Source organism: Melitaea cinxia, chromosome 30, assembly GCF_905220565.1.
Source record: "Melitaea cinxia chromosome 30, ilMelCinx1.1, whole genome shotgun sequence".
In the NCBI taxonomy this organism is placed as follows: domain Eukaryota; kingdom Metazoa; phylum Arthropoda; class Insecta; order Lepidoptera; family Nymphalidae; genus Melitaea; species Melitaea cinxia.
Window position 1 is genome coordinate 1,340,891 of NC_059423.1, and position 16,182 is coordinate 1,357,072.

General features: G+C 35.6%; 1 protein-coding gene across 1 annotated transcript in view; it reads right to left on the reverse strand.

Moving 5' to 3' along the window:
* LOC123668062 (SID1 transmembrane family member 1) overlaps window positions 1-16,182 on the reverse strand; it is a 53,344-nt gene that overhangs the window by 10,317 nt on the left and 26,845 nt on the right. Inside the window, exons 12-17 of the mRNA XM_045601856.1 lie at window positions 12,217-12,313; window positions 11,151-11,273; window positions 4,458-4,849; window positions 3,896-3,979; window positions 3,652-3,821; window positions 1,735-1,877 (exon numbers count right to left, since the gene is read on the reverse strand). Of these exons, the coding sequence (XP_045457812.1) occupies window positions 1,735-1,877; window positions 3,652-3,821; window positions 3,896-3,979; window positions 4,458-4,849; window positions 11,151-11,273; window positions 12,217-12,313 (1,009 nt within the window). The remainder of the gene's footprint in view (window positions 1-1,734; window positions 1,878-3,651; window positions 3,822-3,895; window positions 3,980-4,457; window positions 4,850-11,150; window positions 11,274-12,216; window positions 12,314-16,182) is intronic.

Here is a 16,182-nt window from a genome sequence, read left to right on the forward strand (position 1 = left end):
AATGTTGTGTATGCCAAAGATGGGGCCATAAAGCTTGTGCAGGGATAGATAGCGATGATTTTGATGAATTCATATGTGATTGGTGTAAAATAACGCCAGGAAAGAGGCACTTAGAACTATAACATATTTTTTTTGAGTATCATTTACATTTATTTAAAAATAACGAAGAATTTTTTTTTTTTTTATTTTATTATATTTGATTTTGAGTAGTGAGATTAGCTTTACTAGATTAGCTGTTTTAGAAGATAAGTTATTTACCTACTTTAGAAGATTATATAATTTTGTTAAACCTTTACTTAACAACAGATCTCATACAATGTGATGATTATTTCCTTCTTTAATTATAATGGAGACTGACTGACTTGATTAAAGATAGTAAACCATGATTATGACTTTATTTAAATAATTACTATAACCTATGATACCATAACCTATGATAATCTCAAATTGAGAGAGAGAGAGAGGGGCAACATGATCCTGGGATCATCTTGCCCCTACCGCAGAGATCATCTTGGACACAGGGGTGTACAACATGATCCTTTCATAACGTTTTAAAAAATGGTGTTTATAATAATAAAACATCAAAAAATATATATATATATTGAGTATTGCAACAATTAGATAAATAAATTTACTATGGATAAAACGTATTTATATCTGCAATAAGTAGAATATCATTTAAAATACAAGCATTCTTCCTTAAGTGAATCATCTCGTACACCTTTCCCTTACATATATATATATTACACCCAGAATCGGTGTAGGAATCGAACCCATAACCCCCAGAGCAGAAGGTAGGATCAGTACAAACTACGCCAACGGTCTAGTCAAACATAATATAACTTATAACATTAAACACTTCCTTTAAAATCACTGCCACGGCCTCCATTCCAAGCGAATGGAAACATGCCAATGTAGTTCCCATTTACAAGAAAAGGTGACAAAAGCAAATTCAAAAACTATAGACCGATTTCCATTTTGGTTTATACGTCGTTTGCTTATTTTTCTACATCGGGAGTTCCACAGGGTTCTCATTTAGGGCTTATTTCGTTTCTGGTTTTTATTAATGACGTCGCAGATCATATTAAAAACAGTCCGTTGCTGTGCTTTTGCAATTCAATGCCTAGCAGACGACCTAAAGATTTGTAAAATAATAAACACCCAGAAGCGTGTGAAATCACTTCAGGCAGATTTAGACTGACACATCCATTGGTGTATTACCATCAACAAAATTGACATAAAAGCTTCAGTCTCCTTGTATAAAGTTTACAAAAAAGAGAAATACTTATCATCAAATATTTCTGCCGTAACGTAGCTCAAATTCACATTTTGTAATATTAGGGTAACTTTATCAGGTGGACAGATTTAAGCGAGACTCCGCAAAAATTGTACCTAATTCAATTATTCTTACATGTACGAAGATTGTGCTGTGTGGTTACGGCATCAAAGAATATAGCCACGCCCTCTCTTCCCATGGGTGTCGTAAGAGACGACTAAGGGATAACAAGGTTCCACTACCACCTTGGAACTTAAGAAGCCGACCGATGTCGGGATAACCATCTAACCGCTGGCTTTGAAAAACACAGGCGACCAGCCTTCAAGACGGGCAGCAGCGTCTTCGGTGCGACAAAGCCAGCCCTGCGGTCACCAACCCGCCTGCCCAGCGTGGTGACTATGGGCAACACACATCATTTCATTAGACTGGAATGATGATGATGTACGAAGATTACTTACCCTCATTACTATTTCTGACGCATCTCGGCCTCTGGCAGAGTACAGCAATTACGAAGGCCACGTAAAAAGATAAAAAGAATCCAAGCGCTGCCCCCGCCGCTATGAAATACTCTTGGTACGATATTGTTTGGATTATCTTGAAGCTGGACAGAAATTATAACACTTTAAAGTCAATTACATACATTATTGTTTTCTAATGTTTACGCGAATTTCACTCATTATAATTAAACAACTTTTTCGGGTTTTATGACGTTTCGGATACCTCAGAGCAAAAAGAAAAAAAAAAGTCTTTTACAGACAATCCCTGTCAATAGAGAAAATATTGATAGCAGTTATTGGGATTGTGTTTGATTGGAGCTTTTCAGTAGCGCTTTCTTTGGCAACGAGTGCTAGCGAGTACTTGGGTGTAGAAAAATCAGATTTTTGTTTTTTAATCAATACATATCACTACATAGTATAAAACAAAGTCGCTTTCTCTGTTCCTGCACATGTATGTACGTTTAAATCTTTAAAACTACGCAACGGATTTTGATGCGGTTCTTTTTAATAGATAGATTGATTCAAGAGGAAGGTTTATATGTATAATAACATCCATTAAATAGTGGAGAAATACTGTTATTTTTGAGTTTTCTAATGTTATGTCGTAAATAATTATTTTTTTTTTCGCTTAAATTGCAAACGCAGGCTGAACCCTACGAGATTTATCAAAATAATGTACTAAGTATTGTACACATTGAAAAGGTCTACAGAAAACTCCGCGATGGTATATACCTATCTCTTATGGATATCCCACAATAACATTTTTTTATCATTTACTTTTTACGACAAATAATGGCTAATTTTCGAAGCGATTTTAACCAATACAGCATTAATCCTTATCCAATTAAATACCTTAAATATATTTTTTATTTAACTTAGATCTATATGGCCCTTTACAGCAAATGATTTAAATGAATATTTTCGAAGATATTACAGATTTAAAAATCGCGGTACGTAGCGTTTGCAGCGGTTCCGGCCGGCTTTTACTATAAATTAACGCGCGCGGGTCACGGGCAGTAATGAATAAATCAAAACTACTGGATCGATTTTAATCATTTTTTCAGTGAATGACATAGGCTATAATTATATTTTATACCCGTGCGAAACCGGAGCGGGTCGCTAGTATATATATATGATTGAAGTCAATAATTGTGTTTGCTCGCAAACGAAAAAAAACCGACTTCAATTACATCGACGAGTAATACAACGTAGATCGACGAAAAAATAGTCAAGTAACTGCGCGTTATCAAAGATTACTCAAAAAGTAGTTATCAGATCTCAATAAAATTTATATGTGACCACATGACAAACATCAGCTTTCGATTAAATTAAAAATTATTACAATCGGTACACCCAGTAAAAAGTTATTGCGGATTTTCAAGAAGTTCCCTCGATTTCTCTGGGATCCCATCTGATGATGATCCTGGTTTCCTTATCATGGTACTAAACTAAGGGTTATCTCCTTTCCAACAAAAAAAGAATTATCAAAATCGGTACATCCAGTAGAAAGTTATGCGGTATAATACAACATATGTCGACGAAAAAAGCGTCAAGTAAAAACGCATTATTAGATATAACTCGAAAAGTAGTTGTTAGATCTCAAATAAATTTAAATGGGACCAATTGGCACACACCACCTTTCGATTAAAAAAAAATTGTCGAAATCGGTCCACACGGTCAAAAGTTCTGATGTAACATACATTAAAAAAAAAATACAGTCGAATTGAGAACCTCCTCCTTTTTTGGAAGTCGGTTAAAAAGATTGAATATTCACAATTTTCAACTGCGGAGTTTCTTGTCGATTCGGTGGTAGCTTCACTTTTAAAGCCTATTTCATTGTTTTTCATTTTCCATAAAATAAATAAATTAATAACTCACCTAAACCTCTTAACCCTTCCGTCGTTGGTGTCAACGCTAATACTGTCTTCCCAGCCGAAGTACTGAGCCATTTTCGGTAGTGTTTGGTTAGACGCGACCGCGCCGGTACAGTCCTCGTCTGAAGTTTTCACTATGAACACTATGTAGAAGCCCAATGGAAACGTATCTTGCTGTAAAATTAAAAATGAATTTTTATTTCTTCGCATTGCATGTCACGAATAGACATTTTGTCTGTGAGACTCACCGTCAAGGTTATGCCACCTCGTCTTGTCATTGTCAAGTAGTAGCCATCGTACAAAATATCTCGCTCGTTGTCGAATACTGGACACTGGAAAAATAAATGAAATATAAAAACAATATAATTACAACCGCCCCAACAGTCAACAGCCCCTGGATTAATGTAAATTCTGTGTCAGGCGACAGAATAAAACACTCGGAACACACAAGACAAATTATGAAGTCAAATTTCTCTGCGCACGCTTGACTTGGGCAGTAAGCTGGTGAATGCGTGAAGAGAGCGTTACGATAAGTGTGATCGGGAGTGGCGAACGGAAGTTTAGAGGGAGATATAAGTTAGATGAAACTAAAGAAGTTCTACTTCAGTCGTGTAGTCTAAGCTACACTCTTTTTTTATTTACCAACTTGGTCCCTCTGTCCTCACTCACACAGGTACACAACAGTCCGTGAGAGCGGTGTTATTTGTCTGTGATCTTCTGTAAGGTCGAGGTACATCCCCAGTCTGGCTCCGGACTTCGAGCAGGATATCTCCTGCTCTATCTTTTATAGGAATTTCATTAAGAACTTACCGAAAAATTCTGAATGGAGACAACAGCACAAATATCGTCGTCTGACTCAATCATGACTATCACGCTTTTGGGTTTCGATAGCCAACCATAATCGGTTTTTAAATTACTTCTCAGCAGATATCTATCAAGAGTAATCCTCTCCTCGACATCCAACTCCTTATTGCAAATAAACTTCTTTTTGATACTTTGGGAGTTTAAGTCCACGATTTCGTTAGGGCCCTGGTCGAATGGGTAGAAATAGTATTTGGGTTGGCTAGGAGTGCTCGTGAGGTTTGTGACTGTATTCATTTTTATGTAGAAATCCTGGACGGTTTCGACCACTATGGTCACTTTTATGGGGTCCGGTGATGATGAGGTCAGGTGGACGATTGGTGTGTTTAGATTTGTTATTTCTGTAACAATGGACATTTTTCTTCTTATATAAAAGGTTTTTGGTAAGAATAAATTAAGCAGTTCTTTTTTGGTTAAGCGTTGATGTGAACCCAAAAAATGATATTAGAGAATCAGATCGACTATGTTTAGGGCTATGTGATGGCAAAATATGAATTCACTATATTTAATAAGTTTTTCCCTACAGATTGTAAGAAAAAAGGTTATTTAATTGGGTTTACCGAACTTTTTAACCATACGAATGACAATTTTAATACAACACTTTATATTTTTTAGGTTTTTTTTTTCTGTAACTACTTTTTGAGTGTTGTCAAACAAAAAACATTAATTTAAAATACAGTTTTAACTATTTTTTATTGGTTGATTTGTTAAATCCCAATGACTAATATCTGGCAGGGTGATACGATGCAGTGATGAGGCAATTTAGTATACTGGAGCCGGTTACTTACAAAATAATTGGAGATAAAACGACACGATATCTTGAGCGAAACGAACAAAACAAAGAGAAATACACATAGACCCAAAAAAACAGAGGAAAAAAACATGTCGTAGTGGGATTTACAATTTATTCAAAATCTAAATGTAGATAATAATTGACAGTGATACGAAAATTTCTTTCGAATTTTGTCCGGAATAACCATTTCCATCTCCGAAACTAAATATTTTAATGAAATTTTACACATGTATGTAATTTTGTCCAACTTAAAATATAGGCTATATTTTATTTAGATCAATGACCGCGATATTTTATTCAATCGCTCAATCACTTCAGCCTACCGCAAACCACAGCTGGACTCAGGCCTCCACAAGTTCGCGCCAAAAATGGCTTGAACTCATGTGTGTCGCCTATAGTCACTACTCTGGGCAGACGGGCTGGCTTTGTCGCACCAAAGACGCTGCTGCGCGTCTTCAGCCTGTGTATTTGGAGCCAGCAGTTGGATGGTTATCCCGCCATCGGCCGGCGATTATTAGCGATGTTTTATTTCAAAACTAGAAAAAAAATCACCGAAGTCCATCAGTTCAGCTAGTATACAAATATATAGGGAACTGAGGTAGGGCACAGCAGGAATTTCCTACTCAAAATATGGAGCAGCCCGACTGGGGTAGTACCTCGATCTTACAGAAGATCACAGCTAAATAATACTGTTTTCAAGCAGTATTGTGTTCCTGTTGGTGAGTAAGGTGACCAGAGCTCCGGGGGGGATTGGGTATAGGGTCGGCAACGCGCTTGCGATGCTTCTGGTATTGCAGGCGTCTATAAGCTACGGTAATCTCTTATCATCAGGTAAGCCGTACGCTTGTTTGTCGACCTAGTGGTATAAAAAAAATATATAGAATCCAGCTCATATACTCGACCGCTACAACGCTCCCGATTATGTGCAAAGTCATACTATCCATTATTTGTTCGCCGCTGGTGAGATTGATTGATAATATAAGATAATTTTAAGTTTAAAAGTTTTAAGATTTTTACACATTGACTATGCTATTATAGGATATCCACCAATCCGCATTGGAGCAGCGTGGCGGATTAAGCTCGATCCTTCTCCTACATGGGGAAAGACGCCTATGCCCAGCAGTGGGATATTAAAGACAATTCTACACGGAATCCAATCTCTAAAAGTATAAATTAGTCCTACATCTGCACGGAGCTGCTTTCCTAAGTGACTTTCTGAAGTAGTGCTCTTTCCTTGTAAGCAATGATTGTTTCGTTGCATTGCAATTACTTTTTGATGTTTCTTTACGCACGCTTGACTTGGAGAGTAAGCTGGTGATTGCGTGACGAGAGGGTTACGAAAAGTGTGTGGCGAACGGAGCACAGAGATAGATGCGAGCACACATTTTCTTTCTCTCTTTCCCTCATAGCCAGTTTCATTTCGTACATCTAAGACACAGTGCAGGCCTATTGTGCAGAAGTTTTACTTCAGTCGTGTTGTCTAAAAGCACACTCGTTTTTCATTTTTGATAATACTAATTCAAACACATGAAATTTTTAATAGAATATAGATATAAGAATTTTTGTGATATTATAGTTAAAAATCGCTCCTTACAAAATTACATACTTTTAAAAAATTTCAACTACAAAAGTATAATTTAAAATTCAACTTTGTATAATTTGCTTACGTACGAATACAATCAAATAAAGAAAGCGATTTATTTTAATTAAATCGTACTCAATTGCACTAAGTAAGATGCAAAGCAATGCAAGCAACCTTGAGTACACTAGGTAAACACGTGACATTTGCTTAAAAACACGCAAAAACGGGACTCGAAGTATGTATCTAGAGACACCCGTACAGTAGCAGTATTACTAACAAATTCAAAAAATTAATTAGCGCAAATCTGTTTCAAAAATCTATTAAAAATTAGAGCTAAAAAAGCAATGAAAACTTTCTTTTAAAATAAAATATAAATATTAAAAACTTATTTACGTATCAAAGGGCCACAGTAGACCCTAATCCGGTTTCCCTTAACTATTGCAAGCGTGAACAGAAAAGAAAGAAAATTAAAAAGTATTAGAAAGTAAACAGTCTCAAAATACACAGATAAATAAAAGTAATACCCCCCCCCCCTACCCCCCATTAGAGTGTGAATCCTGTGTCTGTGGTTCGAAACACAAAAGACAACCACAAACACCCAGATAACAACAAACCCTCTATACTAATTTTAATTGTGCATGTTTTCAAAAAAAAAATCGACTTTAGATTGAGAATTATAGGCCAATACACATTATCTATACATATTATAAAATGGTAGGAAAGTCAAAACTATACATTGAATATTTTTTTAAAGAATACTTGGGGTGTGATCTACAATCGATACCGAAGCCAAAAATATAGTTTGTAGAATTATTGTCTGTTTGTCTGTATGTATGGCCGGGATAAACTCAAAAAGTACTGCATGGATTTACTTCAAATTTGGCAAGAATATTATTAAGAAGTCGGGTCAACATATAGGCTACATATTATCACGCTATCACCTACGGGGAACGAAAAGTGAACCTTTATTTCCTCAACGCATTCTGTAACAACGTGTAATCTAACGACGCATATTTGAATGTTGTTGTTATGTTAATAACCATGCTATGAGCTAGCTTCACACTACAAAAATCACGCAATATAAGTAACTTAGGCCGATAAACATAATTAAATGAATATATACTTATAGATGACGCGTTGGCGCAGCGGTCACAGTACCGACTGTTGCGTTGGCGGTCGCGGGTTCGATCCCCGCTCACGACAGATATTTGTATTGGCCATATAGATGTTTGTCGTGATCTGGGCGTTTGTGCTTGTGTATTGTGTGTGTTTCCAGACCCCCGACACAGGAGAAAATCCTACTGGGAGCGTTGAGTGTGTAGCGTTTATTTATTTATTTATAAAGTAGTATCAAGACAATATTATATATTATATTTATTTTACGAGTATATTTAGTATCAGTATTGCACCCGTGCGAAGCCGGGGCGGATCGTTAGTTAGAAATAACTCTGCCCCTATTTGTAAGATTCACTGAGGTAGGGGAAGTACGACCTTACAGAAGATTACAGCTAAATAATACTGCTTTCACAGCTAAATCTAATAAAAGGAGAAGAAGAAGAAGAAGGAGGAGGAGAAAAGGAGAAGAAGAAGGAGAAGAAGGTTAAGAAGAAGAAGAAGGAGGATAATGGGACGAAAAAGGAGAAGAAGGAGAGAAAGAAGAAGGTGAAGAAAAAGGAGAGGAAGAAGGAGAAGGAGGAGAAGGAGAAGAAGAAGGAGAAGGAGAAGAAGAAGGAGAAGGAGAAGGGGAAGGAGAAGAAGGAGAAGAAGAAGGATAAGAAGAAGATGCACAGCTAAATAATTGTCACTTCTCTGTGTATACTTCCCTACCGCTTTCACTACGCTATGTCCTATATGCTCAAAGGTTGTCTGGAAGAGATCGCTACTCTAGCGATAAGACCGACTTTGTACACTGTTTTTTTATTTGTAATATGTTATTGTGTTGATTGTTGTTGTGTAAAGAGTATTCTATCTATCTACCTTTCAAGTAGTGTTGTTATCCTGCTGGTGAGTGACCAGAGCTTCTGGAGAGATTGGGGATAGTCAGCAAAATTATGAAACCGGACTAAAATATTAAATGTGTAATGAGACGATTCGGACTTGACTCATTGGCATTTGGCACCACAGCCAACAGATATATATGACTAAAGTCTGTTCAACGAGAAGAGATACCAAATGTAAACAAAGCCCATCATTTTTTCGTAGCGACGACGGAACAAACAAAATATAGTCTATCTCTTTCTATCTTGTTTGTTTGCTATCTGCTACACGTTTCTCTGCAAGGTCGAACGATATTTTAACATGCCTTGAAAACAATCGGACCGCGACGGCCCTTTGATTTTGTAAAATTTATTTAAATTATTTTATTTCATTCCGTGTCCTGAAGCGCTCGGGGTGATTTTTATATTTCGATAATTATTATTTAAGAAGTATCAAATCTTATATACATAATTATATTAAATTAATTATCAAAATTCAGTAATTATTAAAATATAAATATATTTTACATTTTAAAAATATGTGTAAGTAAAAAAAGGTTCCAGAACCCTGCATAGTTGAATGACCTCGCATTTGGTTCGTTTACATTTGGTATCTCGGCTCGTTGAACGCACTATAGACACAACACTTCTGGTCTATTTTTTAATTATATTATAGTTACATTTCTATACGACCTACTCTGCTTACGTCCAACTGCATGAAACCGTCCAATAGTACTGCATGAGTCTTAACTGTGAAATATTAACACAGCTTTACATCACTAATTGTAAAACTTTACGGGGAAATAAGTATTTGTAATAATTATAATGAAACAACTTTTTCTGATTTTATCGCGGTTTATTAGGTTTTTTTTTTACATGCCCGACGTTCTGACAGTCCCCTATGCAGAGCTTGCATGGGAACAGAAGAAACGGCTACGCATGTACTTCTTTACTGTCCAGGTGTAGGGGCTTACCGGGCACAACATCTTGGCACCCTGAAGACACTTCCGGAGATCTTCAAGAAGCCAAAAAAGCTTCTAAAGTTTCTGGAGGAGCTTGGGTGGCAAGAGTGAATCGAATCACTCCCACACACGCAAAATAGGCGCAAAGTCGTCGAGTTGCGGAAACCAGCCGGTGTTAATCATACCATACCATGCCCGACGTTTCGGATACTTTACAGCAACCATGGTCACGGGAGGACTGTCTGAGACTCAGTCCTTAATAAGCCGCGATAAAATCCGAAACAGCTGTTTCATTATAATGAATGAAATTCGCGTAAACATTAGAAATCAATAACAAAACTTTAATGCATCATAGTATACCTATATACAATATATTAATAAGCAAAATCAACAATAATAAATCAATATAACACAAAAAATATTAAGTAAATATAAATTAAAAACATAACAATTATTAAAATAAAATATTTCTAGAATTTATCTAAGATTTTGTAACTAAAGGTAAGAAATTTGACACACACAAACATCAGCCTATCGCAGTCCACTGCTGGACATATGCCTCGATAAGTTTGAGCCAAAAATGGCGTGCACTCATTTGATTTGCCCATAATCACCACGCTGGGTAGGCGGGTTGGTGACCGCAGGCCAGGCTATGTCGCACCGAAGACGCTGCTGCCCGTCTTCGGACTGTATATTTCAAAGCCAGCAGTTGGATGGTTATCTCGCCATCGGTCGGCTTTTTAAGTTCCAAGGTAGTAGTGGAACTGTGTTATCCTTAGTCGCCTCTTACGACACCCACAGGAAGAAAGCGGGTGGCTATATTTTTTGCTGCCCCTATTACAATAATCATATAATTTGACACTAAATGTATGAAGTCCTTGTACAAGGTTATTGAACCGAGTTTCAGACAATTTGGGATGACGTTATCTATACTAATATTATACAGATGTAAGATTTAATTGTTTGTTTGTTTGCATGGAATAGGCTCCGAAACTACTGAACCGTTTGGAAAGATTCTTTCACTGTTGGGAAGCTACACTATCCACGGGTGACGTCGCTTATATGTATTAAATTTTCAAATTTGAAATTGATGAAGGGAACAAAAAAAAAATATAGAAAAAATATTTTGAAATTTTTGTATAATTACAAACGGGATCTTTCTGTCTGTTTCTAAGGTAAGGTAGATATACAAAAAGATAAATTAAAAAAAATCATATATTATACCTGAATTGGGATGAGAATCAAATCTTCAGCCCTAAAGACCTACAGACCTAGCATTTGAGATGGATGTCCCTATTTACACAGCTAAGTACGATAACCAGAACTCACCACAAGTATCCTGGTCTTCTGAAAAGATGTTATTGTGCGGGCACAGGGTCCTTGATATATTGGTGAACTGTTCTAGAGTGTCCTTCGTCTGGACCAACATGGGCAGCTGCCAGGAGAAGACACCTGGAGTATATTATACACACCATAACTAAATAAATAACACAATAAATAACTTAATAAATAAAAAACTGTTGGTTTCAATTAACAAAATTAAACTTTTTTATATGTTTAGTTCATTCTCAGCCTGTAACATCCCACCGCTGGGCAAAGACCTCTTTTTCCCTGAAGGAATGGGGTCGGAGTTTAATCTATCACGCTGCTCCCCCCTTGGTATTTATGTGAGGGCCTGTTCCACCGGTTCTTAACCGCAGGAAGTAGAATGGGCCATTAGGACCTGCTTCTCAATTAATAAACTAAAACTTTTAGATCCATAATTTAGAATAGAAATCTATACATATAATAAAATGGTAGGAAAGTCAAAACTGTACGTTGAATATATTTTTAAAAGAATACTTGGGGTGTGATCTACAGTCGACACCAAAGCCAAAAATATAGTTTTTAGAATTTTTGTCTGTTTGTCTGTATGTATGTCCGGAATAAACTCAAAAAGTACCGCATGGATTTACTTCAAATTTGGCAGGAATATTATTAAGAAGTCGGGTCAACATATAGGCTACAAATTATCACGCTATTACCTACGGGGAACGAGCAGTGAACCTTTATTTCTTCAACGCATTCTGTAACAACGTGTAATCTAACGACGCATATTTGAATGGTATTGTTATTATGTTAATAACCATGCTATAAGCTAGCTTCAAACTATAAATAAAGACATTCTGTAGTATATTTAGTATCAGCATTGCACCCGTGCGACGCCGGGGCGGGTCGCTAGTATCTCATAAACTTCATTCAATTTAGAATAGAAATATCTCACAAACTTTGTAGAATCCAATGGGAAAAAAATATATGGAGTACTATATCAAAAAAAAACCTGATGGATACCGATACCCATCTAATAGCGTTCAGCATCCACAATCAGTGAAGCAGGCCCTGAGTGTATAATTACCTTTTTGCTGTCTCGCAGTTATGAAGAGAGGGTAGGTGCGGTTCGCGAAATCACTCGCCACCGTCACTCTTGCCGGCGTGTCGTAACCTTCCATATCCTGGAAAAAATACGTATATTTAGTCGTAACGCTTTTCTGCCCTGTCCTATAACCCAAAGGTTGTCTGGAAGAAATCGCTCTTTCAGCGATAAGACCACCTTTGTACATCTCCCTCTAATTGTACTACTTTTGTATGTATCTTTTAATGGTGTTAATATTATTATTATTATTGATTTTTTAGTGGGTAAGGTAACCAGAGCTCCTGGGAACCTTACTCACTACAAAATTAGATATAACTCTTTTCAGATTTCGATCGAATTCGATCGAACAAGACAAGCATTAGCTTTCGATTATAACAAAAATCATCGAAATCGGTCAACCTCGATGATAACCTCCTAACTTTTTTAGAAGTCTGTTAATAAACAAACAGGTTCAATATTCCGTTTTTTCATATAAATCCTAGTATCTTCCTTCTTGGTCGATATGTTCTTGTCAGAACGGTCGTGGTCATTACGATTCCCATCTCGACCTATTTTCGACCTTCCTGGTACGCACATAAAATGGACCAGATAGCATATTTGATCTGGTCCGTCCATCACATGAGCGCGTTGAACAACAAGGCGATAAATGGAGTCGCCATCTTCGCTTCGAAATGTGTCTGAAGTATTTGCGAGGACAGACACTGCTTGATTCCGAGTTCTTGGGAGTATGGAAACATTTTTTCGGATTTCAGTCGAGAATACCCCAAGCATTCTTCTCCGACAACACATTTCTAGAGTGTCTAAATCCTAGTATTAGTGACCATGAAACTTTTAAAAATTTAACACAAACTAACATAATATGATATTTTAATATATTAAAAAGGCATCATCATTCCAGCCTATTGCAGTCAACTGCTGGACATAGGCCTCCACAAGTTCGCGCCAAAAATGCGTGAACTCATGTGTATTGCCCATAGCCACCACGCTGGGCAAGCGGGGCTGGCTCTGTCGCACCTAAGACGCTGCTGCCCGTCTTCGGCCTGTGTGTTTTAAAGCCAGCGGTTAGATGGTTATCCCGCCATCAGTCAGCTTCTTAAGTTCCAAGGTGGTACTGGAACCTTGTTATCCCTTAGTCGCCTCTTACGACACTCACGGGAAGAGAGGGGGTGGCTATATTCTTTGGTGCCGTAGCCACACAGCACATTTAAAAGGCATATTATTATTAATTTATTTTATTATAAAACAGTACTTACACCAGCAAACTCCATAATGAACTCAGTATCTTTACTAACATTCACGATGTATGGTACATTGTATTTGTATCTGTAACAAAATAGTAAATAAGATGACTGCGGAGTTACTTTCTGATTCTTGTTTGCAGAATCTACATTCCGAACCAGTGGCAGCTTCTCTTTAATTATAGCTGATCAATTAAAACTAATAAATATAGTTTTCATTTATAAAGTGACGATTCAGAAGTGCTTTTGAGGGAAGTAATTTTTGATTTTAACTGAGGCAAGGCACAGCAGGAAATGTCCTGCTCAAAATATGGAGCAGCTCAACTGGGATACTCGACCTCCAGGTACCTCGACCTTACACAGCTAAATAACACTGTTTTCAAGCAGTGTTGTGTTCCAGTTAGTGAATAAGGTGACCAGAGTTCCTGGAAGGGATATGGTCGGCAACACGCTTGCGAAGCTTCTGGTGTTGCAGACGTCTATATGCTATGGGAATCGCTAACCATCAGGTGTGACGTACGTGTTTGACGACCTAGTTATATTTAAAAAAAAAAACTTTTTAATTTTGTTACAACATAATACTGTTGAAATTAATGGGTTGTAGGCGCAGCTGGGAGTTAGCTTGCTATTTGTTCCAGGGTTGGGTGTTTCAATGCTGCCCTGAATTTAGTTACAAAATTTATTTATGTATTATAAATATACACATTGTATACACTTATTATAGCAACAACACAAAATAATAGCAACAAAAAACCATTAAACATTCAACCTGTTCTATCGTAGTCCATTTATACATTTTTAATTCAAATAATAATACAATTCAAGTATGTTTTGTCCCAAAATATTTAAGTAATGCTGTTTTAATTTTATTAAAACTAAAAATGTCAATAAACCTAATAATAATACAGATTATTTTGAGACTAATTCACATTTTTTATATAACATATAATTTGTATAACAGATAATGACCAATATGTTTCACATATTGCCAGTATAGTTAATGTTTGCTAACTTAGCTAGCTTATAGGTCAGTCATATCAGCTTTGAAATAAGTCTACAGACAAAAATATTGCTTGCAATCAAATTACCTAAAACATTATCAAGGTCTTTAGTCACAATAATAAGTGAAAGCCGAAAAAGAAGTTAGTATTTAGTCATCCGATAAGAAACTCGGAAAAAGTTTGTCGTGAAATACACAAAGAAAGACAGTATTATATACGCAATCTGCTAAATACGATAAATCAATACTGATTTAATTTCTAACAAGTTTTAAAATCTTTTTTACAATTGTATTTTTGTGACGATGATGTGAATGTTGTATAATTGCATATCAGCGTAAAATTCTAAATACCACAGATCAATAAAACCAATTAAATAATAATTGCAATTATAAATTTAATCGTCAAGATACGTACGTATTGTTATAGTGAAAAATAATTCCATCGTTTAATTTTTGGCCCCATGACAGTGAAATACACAACGGGAAGATGAATTTTATTAACCAAAAACTTTGCATTTTGTACTATTAATAACATTTATTAATTAATTCATAATATTAAAGTCCTAACACTGTTGTTTTGTAATAATAACTAAACATTGTGAAAAAGTGTCAGATTTCTGACAACGACGGCGTGAAGTGTTGTCTAAAAAAAAATAGTGTGTGTTAATAACAAAATTTGTGTTTTTTTGTATTTAAATAATATACTTTGATTAAAAGTTAATAAAATAATAAAAGATAGCCTTAGGAAAATATTTTATTATAAATTCCATTTTTACTGAGGATAAATTTAAATTTCTGTTTTATAACAGCCACAGAAATTTTCAAATAGAGCGGAAAACTAGGTCAGAAAGAATATTTAGTATTTGCAATTTTTATACTGACTGTTTGAATTTTGTAAAGAGAATTTTAGAAAGAGAATTAGAAAATTAAAAATCAATATATGAGAAGAGTATTATTGAAAAGATAATTGAAAGATTTTTGTGTCGTTAACACATTTAATTTTTGAATGTGAAAAAAAAATCTATACTGATATTATAAAGCTGAAGAGTTTGTTTGTTTGCTTGAACATGCTAATCACAGTAACTACTGGTCCGATTTGAAAAATTCTTTCAATGTTAGATAGCCCATTTATCGAGACATTAGGCTACAGGCTATATGATATTGTAGTACATATATTTTTTTTTAATTAATGTGAGCGAAACTGCGGGGCACGCCAAATTAAAAATATAATAATGTTGCCATATAACGTAATTAGTTTAGCTAAGCCTTCGCTAATTAGTTATTGCAGTGTATTCTTTGGTATTAATATCATAAATTGGCGGGAAATAAGACATTTCTTGTATTCTCATTCATTGTATTTTAATTATTTTTTTAGTTGGTTCTGTAAATGAAACTAAATCACATAAAACATACAAAATATATAGTTCATAAGATAATACTATAAGTTCTTTTAGATTATCTATTAAATTACATTAGAACTTAATTTAATACGGTGAGTTAAGTTGATTTTAAAATAGTCTACGTTTTAGAATTTTAATTAAATATTAAAGTATTCATAAATAATTAAAGTTAGAAGGTATTTACTGTACATTGTAATTCTATCTACATTATATCAAACCCTTTGGTCGTTTTGAGACAGGAGATTGACATTCTTATCAATCTCCAGAGACAAAGGTAAACCAAATTTCGCCATGTTAAGCGGTCACAGCC